Below are 16,913 nucleotides of genomic sequence, written 5' to 3'. Positions count from 1 at the left end.
TCCAGTCAAGCATCAGCTGCTCCTATTGGTTCATTTATGCCGAAATGTTCACGCAGGGTAAAAAACAGATGGCTTAACACCCCTGCAAAATGCACGCATGCATGGCAGTCCTCACGTTTGTAAGCCTGTTCCTATCGTGCATGTTTCTCCTCCACATTTTTAAACAGTGTATGGAGAGGCATACCAAAGCAGTTACAGCATCACCCAGTCAACACTCCACAGTCATCCCAACAAAGCCCCTTCCTGTTTGCACTGAAAGCCCCTATCCCAAGAGAGACGGAGTCAGACGCGCACAGAGAGGGAGGGAGGGAGAGACAGAGAGAGAGCGTGCGTGTGCGAGAGAGAGACAGACAGAACAAGAAAGAGAAAGCGATCAACACAGAAAAGAATGCGACTGAAAAAGCAAGACCCGAGTCAAACAGTGGCCTCCTTCTCTGTTCTCCAGAGTCTAGAAAGCTCTGCTCTCTCCACAGGCCTACAATGTGAGGCCTGTGAGAACATCCCAGTGATACAGCTGGCTAACAGGCTTTGTGAAAGACATTCCTTTCAATTCCTACAGATTTTTTCAGTAGTATTTTTATGTTTGATTTTCTCTCATATTACCAAATCTTAAAGGTGCTATATAAGACTCCGATCTGGTGGGAAGGCCATGGAGGAGCTCTGAAGTCATTGTTGTGTTCATTAAATCTGCTTGAGATTGTCTTTTTCAGTCTTCAGCTGTCCATATTTGCTACTCCTGTGTCCACTGCAGACTCAGCCTTCTGTTCTTAGCTGAAAGAAGTGAAACACGATTGTGACAAGGACAATACAATTGCCTATCACCATTAAGCCTATGATAGATAGATAGATAGATAGATAGATAGATAGACAGACAGACAGACAGACAGACAGATCACTTTATTTATCCCCAGGGAAAGTCAGTTTTTGCAGCAGCAAAATCAAACAAGAGAGCAGCATAATAAAAGCACTTAAATATACACTATACTTAGGTATAACTATGCATAGTTATACCTACCTGTCACACTTTCAGCATTGCACTGCTGCCACACGATTGTCTGATTAGTAGGTTTAGAGTCTTCCTACAGTGCTCGGTGAGTGTATTTATAGTATACAGTGAATGAATAAAAAAGATCACTTAACTATAGACTAATACCCATATACTGGTTGTTGTTGCTTATAGGCATGCACTATATGGACAAAAGTATTGGGACACCAGCTCGTTCATTGTTTCTTCTGACATCAAGGATATTAAAAGTCCTTCTTCTTTTGTTGGAGGAACTGTCTGTACTGTCCAGGGAAGACTTGCTAGATTTTGGAGCACTGCTGTGAGGTTTTGATTATATTCAGTGACAAGAGGAGAGTCCTGATGTTGGATGATCACCACCCCACCTCATCCTAAACTCCCCAACTCAAAAGTATTGGAAGGAGCACCATCCATCATTCCAAAGAACACAGTTACACTGCTCCACAGCTCAATGCTGGGGGGGCTTTATACCCCTCTAACCAGGAGTGGCATTAGGCATGGTGCTCGTTTGTTGTGAAAGGCAATATCACAATAGCAATAGCTTGCTGTCCTATTGACCACCTCTAAATGTGCATGCTCTTAAGGTCACCACAAGCCCAGAGAAAAGTAGGGCTGTGTGGACAACCCCGTTGCCCTCCCCCCCAGAGGTCGACGGCCCAATCCTGGCTTGGCGTTCACCTGAGCTCCGGAGGTGTTTGGCTTGGCAGATCCTTGTATTTGATCAGCCTGTTTGTGCAGTACTGCTCCTCCTCCTCCTCCTGCACCCTCTCCACACCCTCTCTGTCTCTAGAGTTTTTTTTTTCTTTACATAAAATAAGAATACAGGATGCTTTGTACTAGGAGTGAGATGTGTTCACTGTGTGTTTATACTCAAAGGGAGAGCTGTGGAGTAACAAGTCTGTTTGAGATGACTCCACAGGATCAGTTTACTTGGGTGGTCCATTGTAGATGCGTCATAGATGCTCACCTGACATCTAAGTGAATATGTATTAAATGCAGCTGAACTCTAAGTTGAACATAAATGACTGTCTAATGAATCTAACCCTGCACCTAACCCTAACACTAACCTTAACCATAGCCTTTTAGTTTTAGGTTAAGGTTAGGAATAGGTGGTTACATTCAATAGACAGTCATTTAAGATAAGATAAGATAAGATAGTCCTTTATTAGTCCCGCAGTGGGGAAATTCACAGTGTAACAGCAGAAAGGGATAGCAGGACACTCAGTTACAAAAATTTAGATAAATAATTTACACTATATACACAATATAAATAAGAATTAAAAAAGCAATAAACAATATTATCTACAGCAAAAGACTCTTAATTGCACATGGGGGTGGGATATTGCACATAGTATTCCCTGAATACTATTCAACTTCAATGAGTTCAGTTGCATTTACCCCTTAATGCAGAAAGGCTTATTACACACTAAGGTGTATTTTTCAGTAACTACAGGGAATTCTGTACAAACTGGTGAGGCTATTCTTTTTTAGTAGAAGTCCATATGCTTTTTAAGGGGTTAATAGATATTCAGTTTAACGTTAGTTGAATGTCAGGTGAGGCATTTAGCAGACGCTCTTCTCCAGAGCAACTTACAAAAGTGCTTCACTGTTTACTCCGAAAGAATCCCTGGCTAGTTTGTAAAAGCTAGGATCCAAAAGAGACCTCTAAGCTTAAATACTACCAAATACAAAAGTCAGTATGACCATTTGAGACAACTAGATGGTTTAGGTGTGCAGTTTGCACAGTGTTGGAGATCATCTGCTTCCAGTACTTCTATTACTACATTAGTCGAGTAGCTTCAATTGAAAATAAAGAACCAAATCAAGCAACATAAAGCAAACTTGACTTGGCTGCATTTGGGGTACTAGTTACAAGAAGGCCACTTTCCAAATCAGCCAAGAAATGTTTCGCTTCTGAGAACTCTCAAATAACCTCCAGTTTTAGTGACTGACTTCATGCACCGTTATTTTTAGCTTTCATAAGTAACCCTTGGATTATAAATGGCCCACTCTTCTTTTCTCCCTTTCCCTTGTTTACAGAGCTCTCCTTTTATTATTCTAGTATTAAAGAAGTGCTTACACATCAAAGTGTGAGGGCTAGTGAAGATTTATCTAAAGCTCTGACAGGTTAAGAACATTCCAACATTCCTGCAACTAACGCATAAGTGCAAATGCTCAGTAATGGCCTGCTGAAGCAGCCCGGGCTGCATCTCAGGACAGAGATTGATGAGAATTGGCTGGAAAAAAAAAAGATGCTGTTTTTCCAGCCTGATTCAGGAACATTTTTCTCGGCTTCAGCTGACCTCACCAGCATTCTGCCAACTGATTTTAAATCAGCTACATAAACCAGGCACGTTCCAATAAATGTAGCGTCTCGGTACCCAGTAGGCTGTGAAAGCATTCGGTGCAGGTGTTTGGACAAGCTTTCTGTCACATGGCACGCAAAATAGGACAGAAATTACATCATGCAACCCTGTGGTGTGCTTTTTTTTTTTAGAGACCTAGGGTTGTGTGTTTTTTTTCTGACCATAATACACTGGCTGGGTTGAGCTGTTGGCTTTGGTATTTGACCTCAGTGACATGCTAGCCCTTGTTTTTGATAGATATTACAGACATTATTTGCACTCTAAAAAATGTATAGGCGGGCCAACTTCCAACATCTACAAATTCTGTAATGTATGTTTTTTTCCAGCTAATTCAGCTTAGCTTAGTCAAAAGTTTCCCTTTATGTAGGAAATTTAAGAAGTCGAGGGAGGGGATCATTTTCCCTGGTTTGGTTTTACACAGAAGAATTCCATTCGAACCGTGGATCGATTGAGCAGTTTACAATGTTTCTTATCTTTGTGCGTTTTTGCAAAATGGCAGGATTTTCCTTGGATGCAAACACTCAACACTGCAAACAAGGAGCCGCTGATGTAGGAGAAGGTTTTAACCCATGCAGGCGATAAGTCCATGCAGTCACGTGACAAAAAAAAAAACAATCACACAAATCCACATGCGACTCCAGGAGCGACTAGCTTTCCCATGCACAACAGGGGAACACTTAAAACTAACCCCAGACCACAGACTTCTGGGGGACCTCAGGACCGCTCCCAGGCTCAGAAACAACCTTCAAGCGCCCCAGATCCAGAAAAAAAAAACACCAGTGACTGGGCTATTGATGACAGGGTTGTGGGTTCAATACCCGGGCTCAACAAGCTACCAATGTTGGAAACTCAAGCAAGGCCCTTCACCCTCCCTGCTTCCCGGGCTCCACAGAAATGACTGCCCACCGCTCTGAGGCATGCGTGCTCACTGATATAACTGTGGGTGTTTGATCACTAGTGTGTATGTGTGTGATTACTGCACGGATGGGTAAAGGCAGAGGCTAATGGTGAATATGGTTGTCATGTCTTGAGTAGGAAGGCCTCCTCCCTTGTGGTAAGGGACGTTCTAACCTACAGATGGATAAAATGGAAAAATCATTTTAATATTTCTAACGCAATTTCTAACGTTTCTTCAGATTCGATATGTATTGTTGATGAAACTGAGATGCAGTAATAATGTGGGGTAGGACAACTGCTGCTTAAACTAATAATCAATGCTGTGTAATCAGTTAACTTACCATTTTCAGTTGGCCTGAATGTATTTATTTTTTACAGTGTGACCATTAGGCCTGCACAGTACAGACAGGATGTACAGTGATGCACTGGAACACTCATCTGGGTCATCTGAGGTTGATCTTACAGCATGCATGGTAATGTTTGGAATATGTCTTGTATATTACAGCATTCTGCCATAGCACCATGCAAAAGCCAATTACACAAGTAAAGATTGTAAAGATTAACAAATAATATAATGCTATTATTCCGAATCTAAACCCTCTGCATCTGCGAAAAGCCTACAACTCCTTCATGGGCAAATCTGTTGTTATCTGAAGAGAGTCTGGAGCTCTAAATTAGACGTTCAGGTACTCAGCCATAGCGTCTGTCCTGTGATTAAGCCTTAATGCTGGAGCAGCTGGGTCAAGCCTTAATGAGATTAGCCTCTTCACTTTAGCTGGCTGGGCTTAAAGAGTCTCAAGTTCAACCTCTGGGGAACAATCTGCTGAGAACATTATCTAATGTGTCCAGGTTCCTGTGTCGAGTGGTCTGCAATCAGGCTTTGTCACTACCGTCCTAGTGGATGAGACTTTTTTTTTTTAGAGTAGAACTGACCTTGAGAGATGGTGACCATGCAGCCACTAAATTGATCTCAGTGGCTTGTTTGGCTAAACTCAGAAAGCTCATAAGGTCTGTGTTAACTTCTAGTTGTGATAACCATGAAACCAAAATCTGAAGGACAGCTCTACTCCAGGACCAAAACCTGGAACCCCTGCGGTAACATCAATGACAACACACACTCCTGATGAACCTGCCACTGGAAATTGAATGTTCAGGCATTCAGGAGGCCCTTTTAAATCTAGGTTTCTAGCCATCCATGGAGCTCCACTAAGCTCAATCCATCTCCATCAGAGCAGCTTTATGCCACTAAAGAATGCAAAGCATCTGCTGACCCCGCTGCACCTCCTGCCTTCCATACTCCCTCAGAGCTCCATCACCCGTGCTGGTTTATTAGCGCTGGGGCTCGGGGAGGCCGCTGAAGCTGCATGAGCAACAGCAGGACTGCATTCTCCACAGTGCTGCTCTTAGAAGCCGGCATAGATGCACTGGAGAACTGTGAGAGTGGAGGAAGGGGTCTGGAGATGAGAAGGTCTACTAGCAGGGAAGAATTGGAGGCTATGCATTAGACAGGGAGCAAGTTTTTTTTGGATGCTACTGTGATGTGTGTGTGTTTGTGTATGTGTTTTTTTCAATGAATGTGTGTGTGCTGACAGTACTCTTGGGGACCTGGTTCATATCACTGAGGCCAAAGGCACTTTTCCACAACCGATCTGCCCCACTGCTTCACCGCATGCACTGACACCAATTTCAGAAGCACACAGCTCCCAGCCCTGACATGTGCTTGGGGTAAATAATGATCCAAACACACTCACACACACACTGGTTTGTATGTCAGGCTGTGTGATGTAACAGTAATAGAGCTTAAAGAAAAACAATTGCCCAGTTAAAGAAATCAGAAGAGTACATTTGAGAAATTTCAATTGTCTTCCTCCCCCAAAGACATATATGGTGGGTGAGTTGGCTATACTATACTGAGTGTGTGAGAGAAAGGGTGTGTGTGGTTCCCTGTGATGGACTGGTGCCCTGTCCAAGAGCATAGTTTCTGCCTTGAGCCCAGTGACTCTGACCAGACCAGCTCTCTGACCAGGACTGTAAAATGAACACTGTGAAATGTACAGTAACTTGCTAGCTGCAATTAGCTAGTGTAACATGCACTATATGTCCAAATGTTTGTGGACACCCCTACTAATAAATGTACTCAGCTACTTTAAGTTCCACCCATCACTGACACAGATGTGCAAATGCACGCACACACAGCTTGCCTCATCTTTCCTGAAGAGAATTGCCAATAGAATAGGACTCTCTGAAGCAGATAAACATTAACCTTATGCCAGGTGTAGGCTAGAGGGATATTAAGCCCCCCAGCACTGAGCTGTGGAGCAGTGGAACGGTGTTCTCTAGAATGATGGCTGGTGCTCCATCCAATACTTCTGGGATGAGGTGGGGTGGTGATCATCCAAAGCATCATTTCAGAATAAACAACAAGTGAGGTGGTGTCCCAGTACTTTTGTCCATATGGTGCATGTTGTATAACTAAACTCAGTAGTAGCAGCCTAAATGTTTGTTATTATTGTATAGGGAACATGTCAACATGTCAAAGTGTGTAATTACCCAGTCCTGTAATTTGAATGATACTCAGTAATGAAGTACATCCTTCATTGGTTCCACAAAGTTGTCAGCTACATTACATTACCCTAACTGTGGTTATTCCCCAGGTTCATTTCCCCTTTCATTTCTGACACCTGGTGACAATTTAGGATCAGTATTGCCCTACATGACCAACACAATCCAGCATGACCAAGGTACACACAACATAAAACGAGGCATCATACAGTACATACTGTATTTGTTATGAATAAGACTGTCCGTCCATGATGTCTCATGCTGTGATTGCGTCAGATGAATCAGAACAGTGGGCTAGATCACATACACTGGTGGCCAGCTTGGACACACAGTCCTGACATACTTGGAGAGCTTGATATTGATCATGGATAAATCTGTCCCAACCACGCTGAGAGAAAACCGGGGAAAAACAAGTTGAGTTCAGTTCATCCCAGGCTCTCTTCTCTCTCTCTCTCTCTTACACACTCCAACTCTTCCTCCCCATGGGCCGATCCCCTTCCTCTTTTCCTTAACACCTCCTTTCTTCCTCCCTCTCTTCTCCTGTGTGGACCACCTTAGTTTCAGAGCCTTGATTTTGCTTTGCTGGATCTTCCTTTCTGTTCCCTACTGATGCTCCTTCCCTCGTTGTTCCACACCCTCTGCTGATTTGTACTCTAAATGTTTCTCCTCTTCCTTCCCTTCTTCTCTTTCCACTCTGTCTGCTGCTTGGTCCTCGCTTCTTCTTGATGGCCATTTCCTGCATACTTTCCCTGTTCTGCTCTTTCCACGTTTATCGCCGCTGTTTTGTTTAGTCTTATCTAGTCTGGATGTCCTGTCCACACATACAAACACACACACTGATCACATGGGCAGCACCATGCCCCTGATATCACAAAACCACTTCCTCTTCTCCATATCTTAGCCTCCTGCATGTGCTTCAGGAAACGTGTGGCAGTATCTCAGTACCGTGGAGCCAAAACCATACACCTCAACCTCAACAGCCGTTCTCATTCCAGTCCTATCACATGTCTAATGAGCCAATGATATGCTACAGAACCTGTGTGTACCTGCCTCAGATGGTCCCGCTGAATTTGAGCTCCCCAAATTGCCTCCTCCTCCACGTGAGAGGAAAAGGATTGACCTACCTGCGACCTAGTTCGTATGACTGAATGACGACGGGGTAGGACATTAGATTGCAAGGTCGTGTGTGTTGGCCTCTCTTTTGTCTAGGTAATGTAACTATCACCCCTGTGCCGTCAGGGTAATGTGATATTTTTATGATAAATAGCATTTGCTTTAGTTTGAAGACTTTATGGTTTACTGAGCTACAAAGGAGACACAGGTGGAAACACTAATGGCAAGGTGGGGCTATGGTAACAAGATAACTTCCTGGTCTGTGTGTCTGTTTTGCCCTGCCGTGTGCACATCAGCACATGGCTCTGTTTATGTTTGTATCTTGTCTCTGCCTTAGCCCCACCTTGCCATTAGTGTTCCCACTTGTGTCTCCTTTGTAGCCCCGCCCTCTTGTTGGTCTCAAATGTTGCTTGTTGGTCTTGTTCGCTAGTCGTTCCATTGTTCCAGTGTTTCTTGGTCTTGTTCATGTTCATGTGTGTTTGTGGCAGTTTACAGTTTGTTGGCTTGGCCTGTTCAGTCTTGCTCTGGTTCTTGTGTTTTGGTTCCTTTTGTTAGTCTCCCAGTGTTTTGTTTTGTTCTCCAGTTTGTGTTTTTTAAGATCCTGTTTTGCTATGTTTGGTTTTATGTTTAATGAAATACCTGCAATTATGTCCGCCTCCAAGCCCCAATATTGTGATAACATCTACACTAGCAAACAGGGCTCTACATAGCACCCAAAATGTAAACAAAAAAAACAACAACATTTGACCATTCAGCTCTTGAAGAAGTCTTTAACACAGAGGTTCACTTACTTTTTCTAGCTTGCACTGTGGATGGTTCCTTATTGTGCGCAATAAAATACATGAACATTACAACTATTTGTTATTAGTTTAATTACATCGGGTTTGTCTGTAATAGTGAATTAGATAAAGTTCCATTCCATATGGTTCACCTACTTTTTCTTGCAACTAATATATGATTTTTGTCTGCCTTTACCAGAGAAACAGGGCGAAAGAAGATATACCTGGCTGGGCCTGAAAAAAATGCCACCAAGGTGGATTTTTGGGATACATTCACCACAAGCATGTGTCTGTTTGTGACTGGCACAAATTGTTCCAACGAAGGATGGCATAAAGGGGTTTAAATCACACAGTGGGGGAAAACAACATAGCAAGCTCAAAACTCAAACCCGTCAAACATTCTAGGCTAAAGCGTAGCTACTGCCATGGCGGGCAAGATCTTAAAGACACATTTATATCTACTTCTGTTCAATTGATGCACTGCATTTTTGACATTTTTGACACAAACAGCATTTTTTCATTTCCTCTTCGCAGGAAAAGGAGGAGGATAAAGTAAGCATTTAGTTTGTTTGCTTGTTCTTTGGAATTTTCTGTTTTTAAGGCTTTTATGGTACCCAGGTTACATCTTTTGGCCTGCTGGAATAATGGTGAATTAATAAAGGCTATGGCAGATAGCAATGGTTGCAAAGCAGTGATTGCATGGTCAAGAAAATAAGACAGAGCTTGGGAATGGGACTTCATATTTCTTAAGGGTAGGCTTAGGCTCAGCTCACCATGGTTATACTTCTGGTGTTGCAAGTACTTACTTTAGACATTCATGTTGGGTGAAGCTACTAACAGTTTCCCCAACTTTTCCTTAAGGCCTTAACCAAATGGTCCACATTTTCCTCTATTAGAACACACCAGAATTAAACCATTAAGAACACTGGGTAAAGGTTTGTTGGCCCTGTCTGGTAGGCCATGAGCACTGACTGAGAACCACTAGATTACAGACACTGATTTGCGGTGAGAAACCCCTTTACTGGAGGGATGAGGATGAGGTTGAGGCTGTTGCAAAAATATCCTGCACACCACTGTGGTAGGAGGAGGTGCTGCACAGGCAGCTGCAGTCTGGGGCTGGGCTGGGGTGAGTGGATCAGGCCCGGCTGAGTACACAGCAGGGGTCAGACTCGAATTAGCCAACAACTCTGCCATCGGTCTGCCTGCCCCTTCTGTGCCTGGGGAGCCTGGAATAGCGGATTGGCTGTGGGTGTGTATATGTGTGCGTCTAAGGAAGAAGGGCTTGCTGGGGGGGGGATTTGTGGATGTAACAGATACCAGAGGGGTGTGTTTGCATGAGTAGATGTTTTAGAGGAAGAGTTTTTTTAACGTGTGTGTGTGTGCGCGTGTGTGTATGTGCTTGTGTCCATGACCTACTGTCCACAGCACGGCACAACAACAAACCCACCCCACCCCTGGAGGAGCCATCTCTTAATGGTTCCCAGGCTTACCATTCGTCCGTCCAGACGGAGCTCAGCTCGCAGACCTATTTGTCTCTGTGCCCTTCGCATCTGTATGGCCTAGTTTAGATTGTGCCGTATATTAAAGCAAACACTACTTCACTGAACCGCTTTTTATAGACGGCCTTCAGTCCCAGTGCTCACTTGCCCTCCCTCTTCTGACCCCCTGGTCCTGATCCCCCTCCTTCATCTATCCTTCTTTTCTGGGCTCGCCAGAAAGGGCCAGGGGGGCATCACTTTCTCAGGGCCGGCTGCTGTACTGGCACTGCCATGCCTGCTAGTGTCCAGCTGGGCTTCAGATGGACGGCAGAAAGGCCTGCATTGACTGAAGTGTGGGAACAGGCCTGGGACTGACATTGCTGCCACTCTGTAGGCTATGACATCATGCCTGATCACACTGCCTCACAGTGGACCTTTTAAGCATGGACATTTTTTCTTTAACATGTTTTTTATTTATATATATATATATATATATATATATATATATATATATATATATATATATATATATAAAATATATATAGCAGTGCCCGCAATTTACAAATGAGCTGTTTGTTGTAGCACATTGTTGTGGAACAGAGTGAAGCTGATTATTTCAATTTGGGAATATTGTACACGGACAAACCAGTAGAGGTCAGTGTTCTTAACATGTGCTGCCTAAATGGCACAGACAGGCAAATAGCATGGGCTATTTTTAAGTCTTTACTCTTCTAAAAACAAACTGACCCTATTTTACAAGTGTCTGCATCTTATTTTTCTGGACGTTCTCCAGCTTGCAACAGCAGTCCCAAACACCTCCGTTCTGGGATCAGTCTAAAATGCATGTGCAGACACAGATGGTCCATCTTTTATAGCAGGGGTGCACAACTGTAGTCCTGGAGGGACAGATTTCTGTACAGGTGATTTTCCTGCTTAAATTCCAGACTTTGCTGGAGATCAGCTCTCCAGGACTGGAGTTGTACACCCATGCTTTATAGGCAGTTCCTGCATGCCTCACAGGAGACTTTAAATTGAACATAGGGTTTTATATTTAGGACTTTCAGGCTTTCATAGACTATTTAAAGACCTATTTTAAGAAGAGTCCAAAACAACCCCCCCCCCCTCACTTGTTTGCAGCAAATTTGAGCAAAACCCATGAATAAAATAAAAAATATCCTGTATAAATATACACTCTAATAAAGCTACCACTCTAAATATTTGAGTGTATGTAATTTTAATGCTCTGAAAGCCCTAAATAACCAGTATAATATTCTACAGTTGTATAACCGGCGCGTTTGGGCTTGGCTCCGGCACGCCACGAGTTAACTAGGCGCCAGACTCTCCGGAGAGAAGAGGGCGGGGCTTTGTGGAGCTGTCGGGCGGGGCCGTGGCCGCGAGTGGACGCGATTGGCTGCGCTGCCCCCGGGCGTCACAGGCGCAGGCGGAGCTCCGTCGGCGTGACGCAGAGACGGAGGGGCGTGACAGGAGGCGAAATCAGCTGTGGAAACAATAACACTTAAACGAGACCCCCCCCTTTTACGCACGCATACACTCACTCACTCACTCACTCACGCCAAAAAGCGACATGTTTCTACACAGGTGTGCAGAATCTGAAGCTAAAGAAGCTTAAAGTGGAGTAAAGGTGCAGTGAGGAGCACTTCTGTGCAGAAGCAGAACTTCTGTTCTTCAGTGCGCTCAAAGCGGAGATGCCTCCTTCCGTCGTGACAGGGGCGAGATAGAGCAGAGCAGAGCTGAGCAGAGCTGAGCTAGTCCTGGGGGGTCTTCGCAGTGAAGTGTGGGCTTGTAGAGTCGGTTCGAGCTTTTCTGACCCCCTCCTCTTCCTCCTCGGCCCCGGTTTAACGGGAGCTGGGAGCGGACGACCAGCGGACTGGCATGTGGGTCAACTCCGGAACCGTCGGAAGGTAGGCTGGTTGGAGGGAGGGAGGGAGGGAGGTGGGGGGGTGTCAGCGGTGTTGGGGACGGGTCACATGTTTTTCCTCACGATACAAGAGCGACGGCAGTAGCGGGAACTACTCTGTAGCCCTGCCTGAGTTTCCATGTATGGCCGCAAACGCAGCTCTTTGACTGTGTTGCTATGCTTCCTCCGCGTACAAGTGCCACAGTACCTGTATCTCGCTCTCCCTTTCTCTCTCTCTCTCTTTTCCTTTTCCCCGCCTCGTTGGCGCGCATGGGCTCGACTCCGCTCTGCTGCATCTCTGCTCCTCACGGTTGCAGCAGAAGGAGCCGTGGTTGCACACACACACACACACGTTTCCGTAGCTTAGTTAATCTTTTTCTATGTCTAAGGCGAGAAATCCTCTTACCGAGAGAGCTGAGAGAGCTGCTCATTAGGGTTTCTCAATGAAACGCGTTCTCAATGAATACAGGATTGTTGCAGCTTGGAAATATGAATGGGGTGGTGGTGGTGGTGGTGTTGTTGAGAGGGGTGGGTTATCAATGGCTGCCCACAGATGTTTCACACTACACCTATTCACCTGATGTAATCTCTTGAAACACTGGCTCTGGCTTGAGTTCAAACGGATTGCTCAGATATATGTACACGGTAGGTACACTCCTAAAACCAAAAAAGATGTTACCAAGGGTTCTTTGGGCGATGCCATGGAAGAAGTGAGGGTGAAATTGGTAAATTGCACCTGTTATTTGTAAGAGCGTACCTACACTGTATGGGCAAAAGTATTGGGACACCTGCTCGTTCGTTGTTTGTTATGAAATCAAGGGTATTTAGGGTTTGATTGCATTCAGCAAGTCCGGATGTTTGATGATCACCATCCCGTCTCATCCCCAACTCCCCACCTCCTTCCAAAAGTGTTGGACAGAGCATCAACCATCATTCCAGAGAACCCTGTTCCATTGCTCCGCAGCTCAATGCTGGGGGGCTTTATACCTCTCTAGCCCCACCCTGGCATTAGGCACGGTACCATATAGGTTCATATGTTGGTAATAATTTTCTACAAGGACTAGACAAGCTGAGTGTGTGCATTTGCACATCTGTGTGAGCCACTGGTGCATCATAAAGTAGCTGAATGCATTTGTGAGAAAGGTGTCCTATAGTCTACACTGATGTTTTAGCAGCTGATTTGAGCGGATGGTCCTGATGGGATCAGTTTTGATAAAGATCCGCAAAAAATGACCTGATTCACCAACAAGACCATAATGCAAGGCACCACACTCATCAAATGGTGGGATGAATTGGCTTTCTCAAGAGTGAGGAAGTTCAGGTAATGTCACAAAATGTAACAGTTGGGAGAGTTTGAGTGGGACAGTGTCGGAAAATGTGCAGAGAAGAAAAATCCAACCACTATAGGAGGTGTTTGGACAGCAGTGAAGATCGTGTGGGAAGCAGTTCTTGTAGAGCGCTTTAATAAGACATTATGGGAAGGCCTGAGGAGCTACACTTTACTGATAGACTATCATAGTTGCCTGTTTTGTTTGTTTTCAGAAACCAGAAACAAAGTGGCAGTGTATTTTGTGGATGCATGTTAGCGATGCTCATGGCTTACATTGCCCATGGCCATTTACATTTAAATTTTAATTCAGAGCGATGCCGCTAGTATGAACAGACAAAGGTCAAAGATATCTCCAAGCTCAGATACTGCAAAATACAGAAATCAGTATGGATACCTAGATACAAAATGTACATCCTACTCAACAGATACCTACAAACATCACAAGTCAAATGTATCCAGTAGTCAATGTGCTTTAAACATGAGCAGGGCTGTTTAGTGTCCGGAGTATGTTTCTTTGGTTTGCACTGGAGCTATGAGGCCAAAGCAAGAGAATTATGTGACTGAAAAAGAGTCCCTTAGGTAGCTACACTTAGCTACATTGACTTATTTTTTGGGTAGAGAGAATTTTATTTGAGATGATCCCTTAAGTATAAGCATATCCGAAAATATCCTCACTCTTCACTTAGTCTGAGCACATCCTTCTTCCCTGTTTTATAACAGGCAACGTTCTAAAACATCTTGCAACTTTAAACATACTAACAATGAGCTTGTCTGCAGCAACCTACGTGTGACGGCTTCAGTTATATGAGCAGGCCCTTTCCAAAAACGCCTCTTCCAGGGCGTGAGATTGAATATTCACTGGCAGTGGATGTTTTATGATGGTTACTAAAACAAATATGCAGTTTGATGAAGAAATCGATCTTGTTTTTTAAAAATGTTTAAAAATGGTGATGAAGTGGAGGGTCGGTAGTGCTATGTATGCTTTCATGAGTAAATGTAGTGAATGCGATGTGAGTGCGCCTTTGTGTGGAGTCTCTGGAAGTGTACTGGAGGGAGTGAGTGCTATTCTTCCATAGCAGAAACCCTCAATTGGTGTTCTGATGGTGGTGTTCTAATGGTAATGGCGGAGAGTGCTGTCTACAACATTAGCAGTAACAGTTCTGTTACATTAGCCAACAGACTCTCACACTGACGATGCAAATTGGGCTCTCTTGGACTCCCAGCCACGGGTGTTGCTGTGGCATCACCAGGGGATCGAACTGATTAGGCCAGCGCTTAGGAGCCCAAATTGCTGGCCTCATGTCAACTCCAGTGTTGGGTAAGGTAATCTGCAGTGGTGTAATTTTTTTTTTACCTCATATTCTTATGAGTAACCTGATAATTGGCATTGCACTTCACATGACCACATATAGCCTTATTGTATGTACTGGGTGGTTTTCATGTTTTGAAGCCGGAAGCCGTAGTCTGCTCGAGCTGTAGGCATTTCACAATTGAAAGCAAAATCAGTCTCCTATCATCATAGCGACTCAACCTCCACTAGCGCAGTCTGAAAGCATTCACTTTGGCAGGGGCATTGGAACTAAAGGAAGAAGTCTTGGCCCACGGCCAGCCTTAATGAGCCTTTCTCTCTGTCCTTGGCTCAGTTTCCCTTGGAGAGCAAAGGTGCAGTCGTGTTTGGAGAGCATCTGACAGCTGAGGTCCGCAGAGGCCCCCCGTGGGACTGCAGTGGCTGGTTAAACATTGGAAAGAAGTTACTTGGCAGGTTGTTAGGGTGTACACTAAAGTCTTGATCCTAGCTGCTTGCTCTTTGCAATTGTGTGCCCACAAAGACAACAGTCATTGTCTTTGCACACAGTGTGCAGTGGTGAAGGAGTGGGGCAGTTGGGGGTAGAGACGGTGCTCGTTTGTGTGGGGGGGCTTAACGGATATATTACAAGGGTGTGGAGAGAAATCTCAAAACAGAGTGAGTCACTTGATTTTTCTGTGTCCTCTTCAACACTCTTAAGAGTGCCAAAATAAAGTTTTTTGGAACGAGATGTGTGAATCCCATCAACTGAAAATTCCTGTATGTACCAAATAAAGGCAGAGTCAATTTCAGTCAAATGTCCAAGTACCGTTTTGCAACCTATTATTAAGACTATTACACTATTACACTATTATTACTCTGGTGTCCCTAATTAGCTCTTGGTCCATGCAGTTTTGTCTGGTTGAGCATGCTGAGACAACATTGGCGGTCAGGCGGGAAGAGAGTAAGCAAGCAGATGCCACTTTTATAAGCCTGCATATAAAGAATACTACCTTTTTTTTTTAGCATTAAGACATTTGTATGCTGTGGCCAATTTGCTGTAATGGGAAGAAGTTTGACCAATCGTTGAGGCAAATGCAGCTACATGTAGACCAACAGTGAAAGTGAGATAGCGGGGGGTCGGATGCATTTTTTTCACATCTCCAAATGTGGACATCTCTTGGGAAAAGAGGATGTTTTGTCAACTGATGAACCACAGACATGCAAAGCCTTTAAAGCTTCTGCTACAAGAGAGTTGACAGAAGGTGATTATCAGTTGTCCTTGTTAGCTAGGTTTAAGAGTTAAAGGCTTGACAACCCCCCATGCCCCTGTATTGGCCTAACTTTTAGATGCTTCTCCATTGGCCAGTGCATGAAGATCCTGGCTGCTCCGTAGCATGCTTCTTCCTCTTTAACCTGTTTACTAGCAGGCCATTGAGTTATGTAACCAGTCTGCACTTGCCTTGCCTATGGCAGAGGCTGTCTTTACATATCCTCTCCCAAAACACTGAGGAGCATTGCTTTGCAAGTCCAGCCCAGTAAACACATGGCATGAGCTCAGATTGGCAAGCCACTTAATTCACACGTAAAATAGCCATGCTGTGTACTCTCCACATTTAGACAGTCACATCATCTGTACGTTTACTTTTCTGTGTGTGTGTGTGTGTGTGTGTGTGTGTGTGTATAGGAGCATTAGTGTATTTATATATGTGTGTCTGGAGTCTATCCCTCAGGGCAGCATGCAGACGGCTGTGCTTTGATATAGAGCGCTAGTCTTGGATCCTAGTTATGTGGCGGCAGGGCCGGATCAGTCTCTGCCACTGGAGCCGTTACGTAACACACACACACACACACACACACACACACACACACACACACACACACACACACACACACACACTGCACTATGGAGGGGTGAGTCTCCCTTGGTCTATCTACTGTCCTGCTTTTGGAGAGAGAGTGCAAGCGTGAGAGTGGTGCAGCACATACAGAGAGCAGAAACAGCCTGAAAAAAGCAATGTTGAAGATCAGACCCAGATAAACAGAGTGGCAGTAAGTGTATTTCTATTCCACTGAATTGTCAAATGAAATAATCTCCATAGTTTCTACTGAAACAGAGGACGAAAAAAAAAGACTTGGGTCCATCCACAGGCAGTGATAC

The 16,913-nt window shown here is 44.4% G+C and overlaps 1 protein-coding gene across 3 annotated transcripts in view; it reads left to right on the top strand.

The window, feature by feature from the left end:
* Positions 1 to 16,913, top strand: part of rhobtb4 (Rho related BTB domain containing 4) — a 58,904-nt gene that overhangs the window by 10,975 nt on the left and 31,016 nt on the right. The window contains exon 1 of one of the 3 annotated variants that reach the window (XM_072664507.1): positions 11,778 to 12,141. The exons of the other annotated variants lie outside the window; for them this stretch is intronic. Coding sequence (XP_072520608.1) covers positions 12,113 to 12,141 — 29 coding nt within the window. The 5' untranslated portion in view covers positions 11,778 to 12,112. Of the gene's footprint in view, positions 1 to 11,777; positions 12,142 to 16,913 lie in introns of those variants that run through there. 3 annotated transcript variants of the gene reach the window in all.

The sequence above is a fragment of the Salminus brasiliensis genome, chromosome 20, assembly GCF_030463535.1.
Source record: "Salminus brasiliensis chromosome 20, fSalBra1.hap2, whole genome shotgun sequence".
NCBI lineage: Eukaryota > Metazoa > Chordata > Actinopteri > Characiformes > Bryconidae > Salminus > Salminus brasiliensis.
This window is presented reverse-complemented; position numbering and strand designations above follow the sequence as displayed.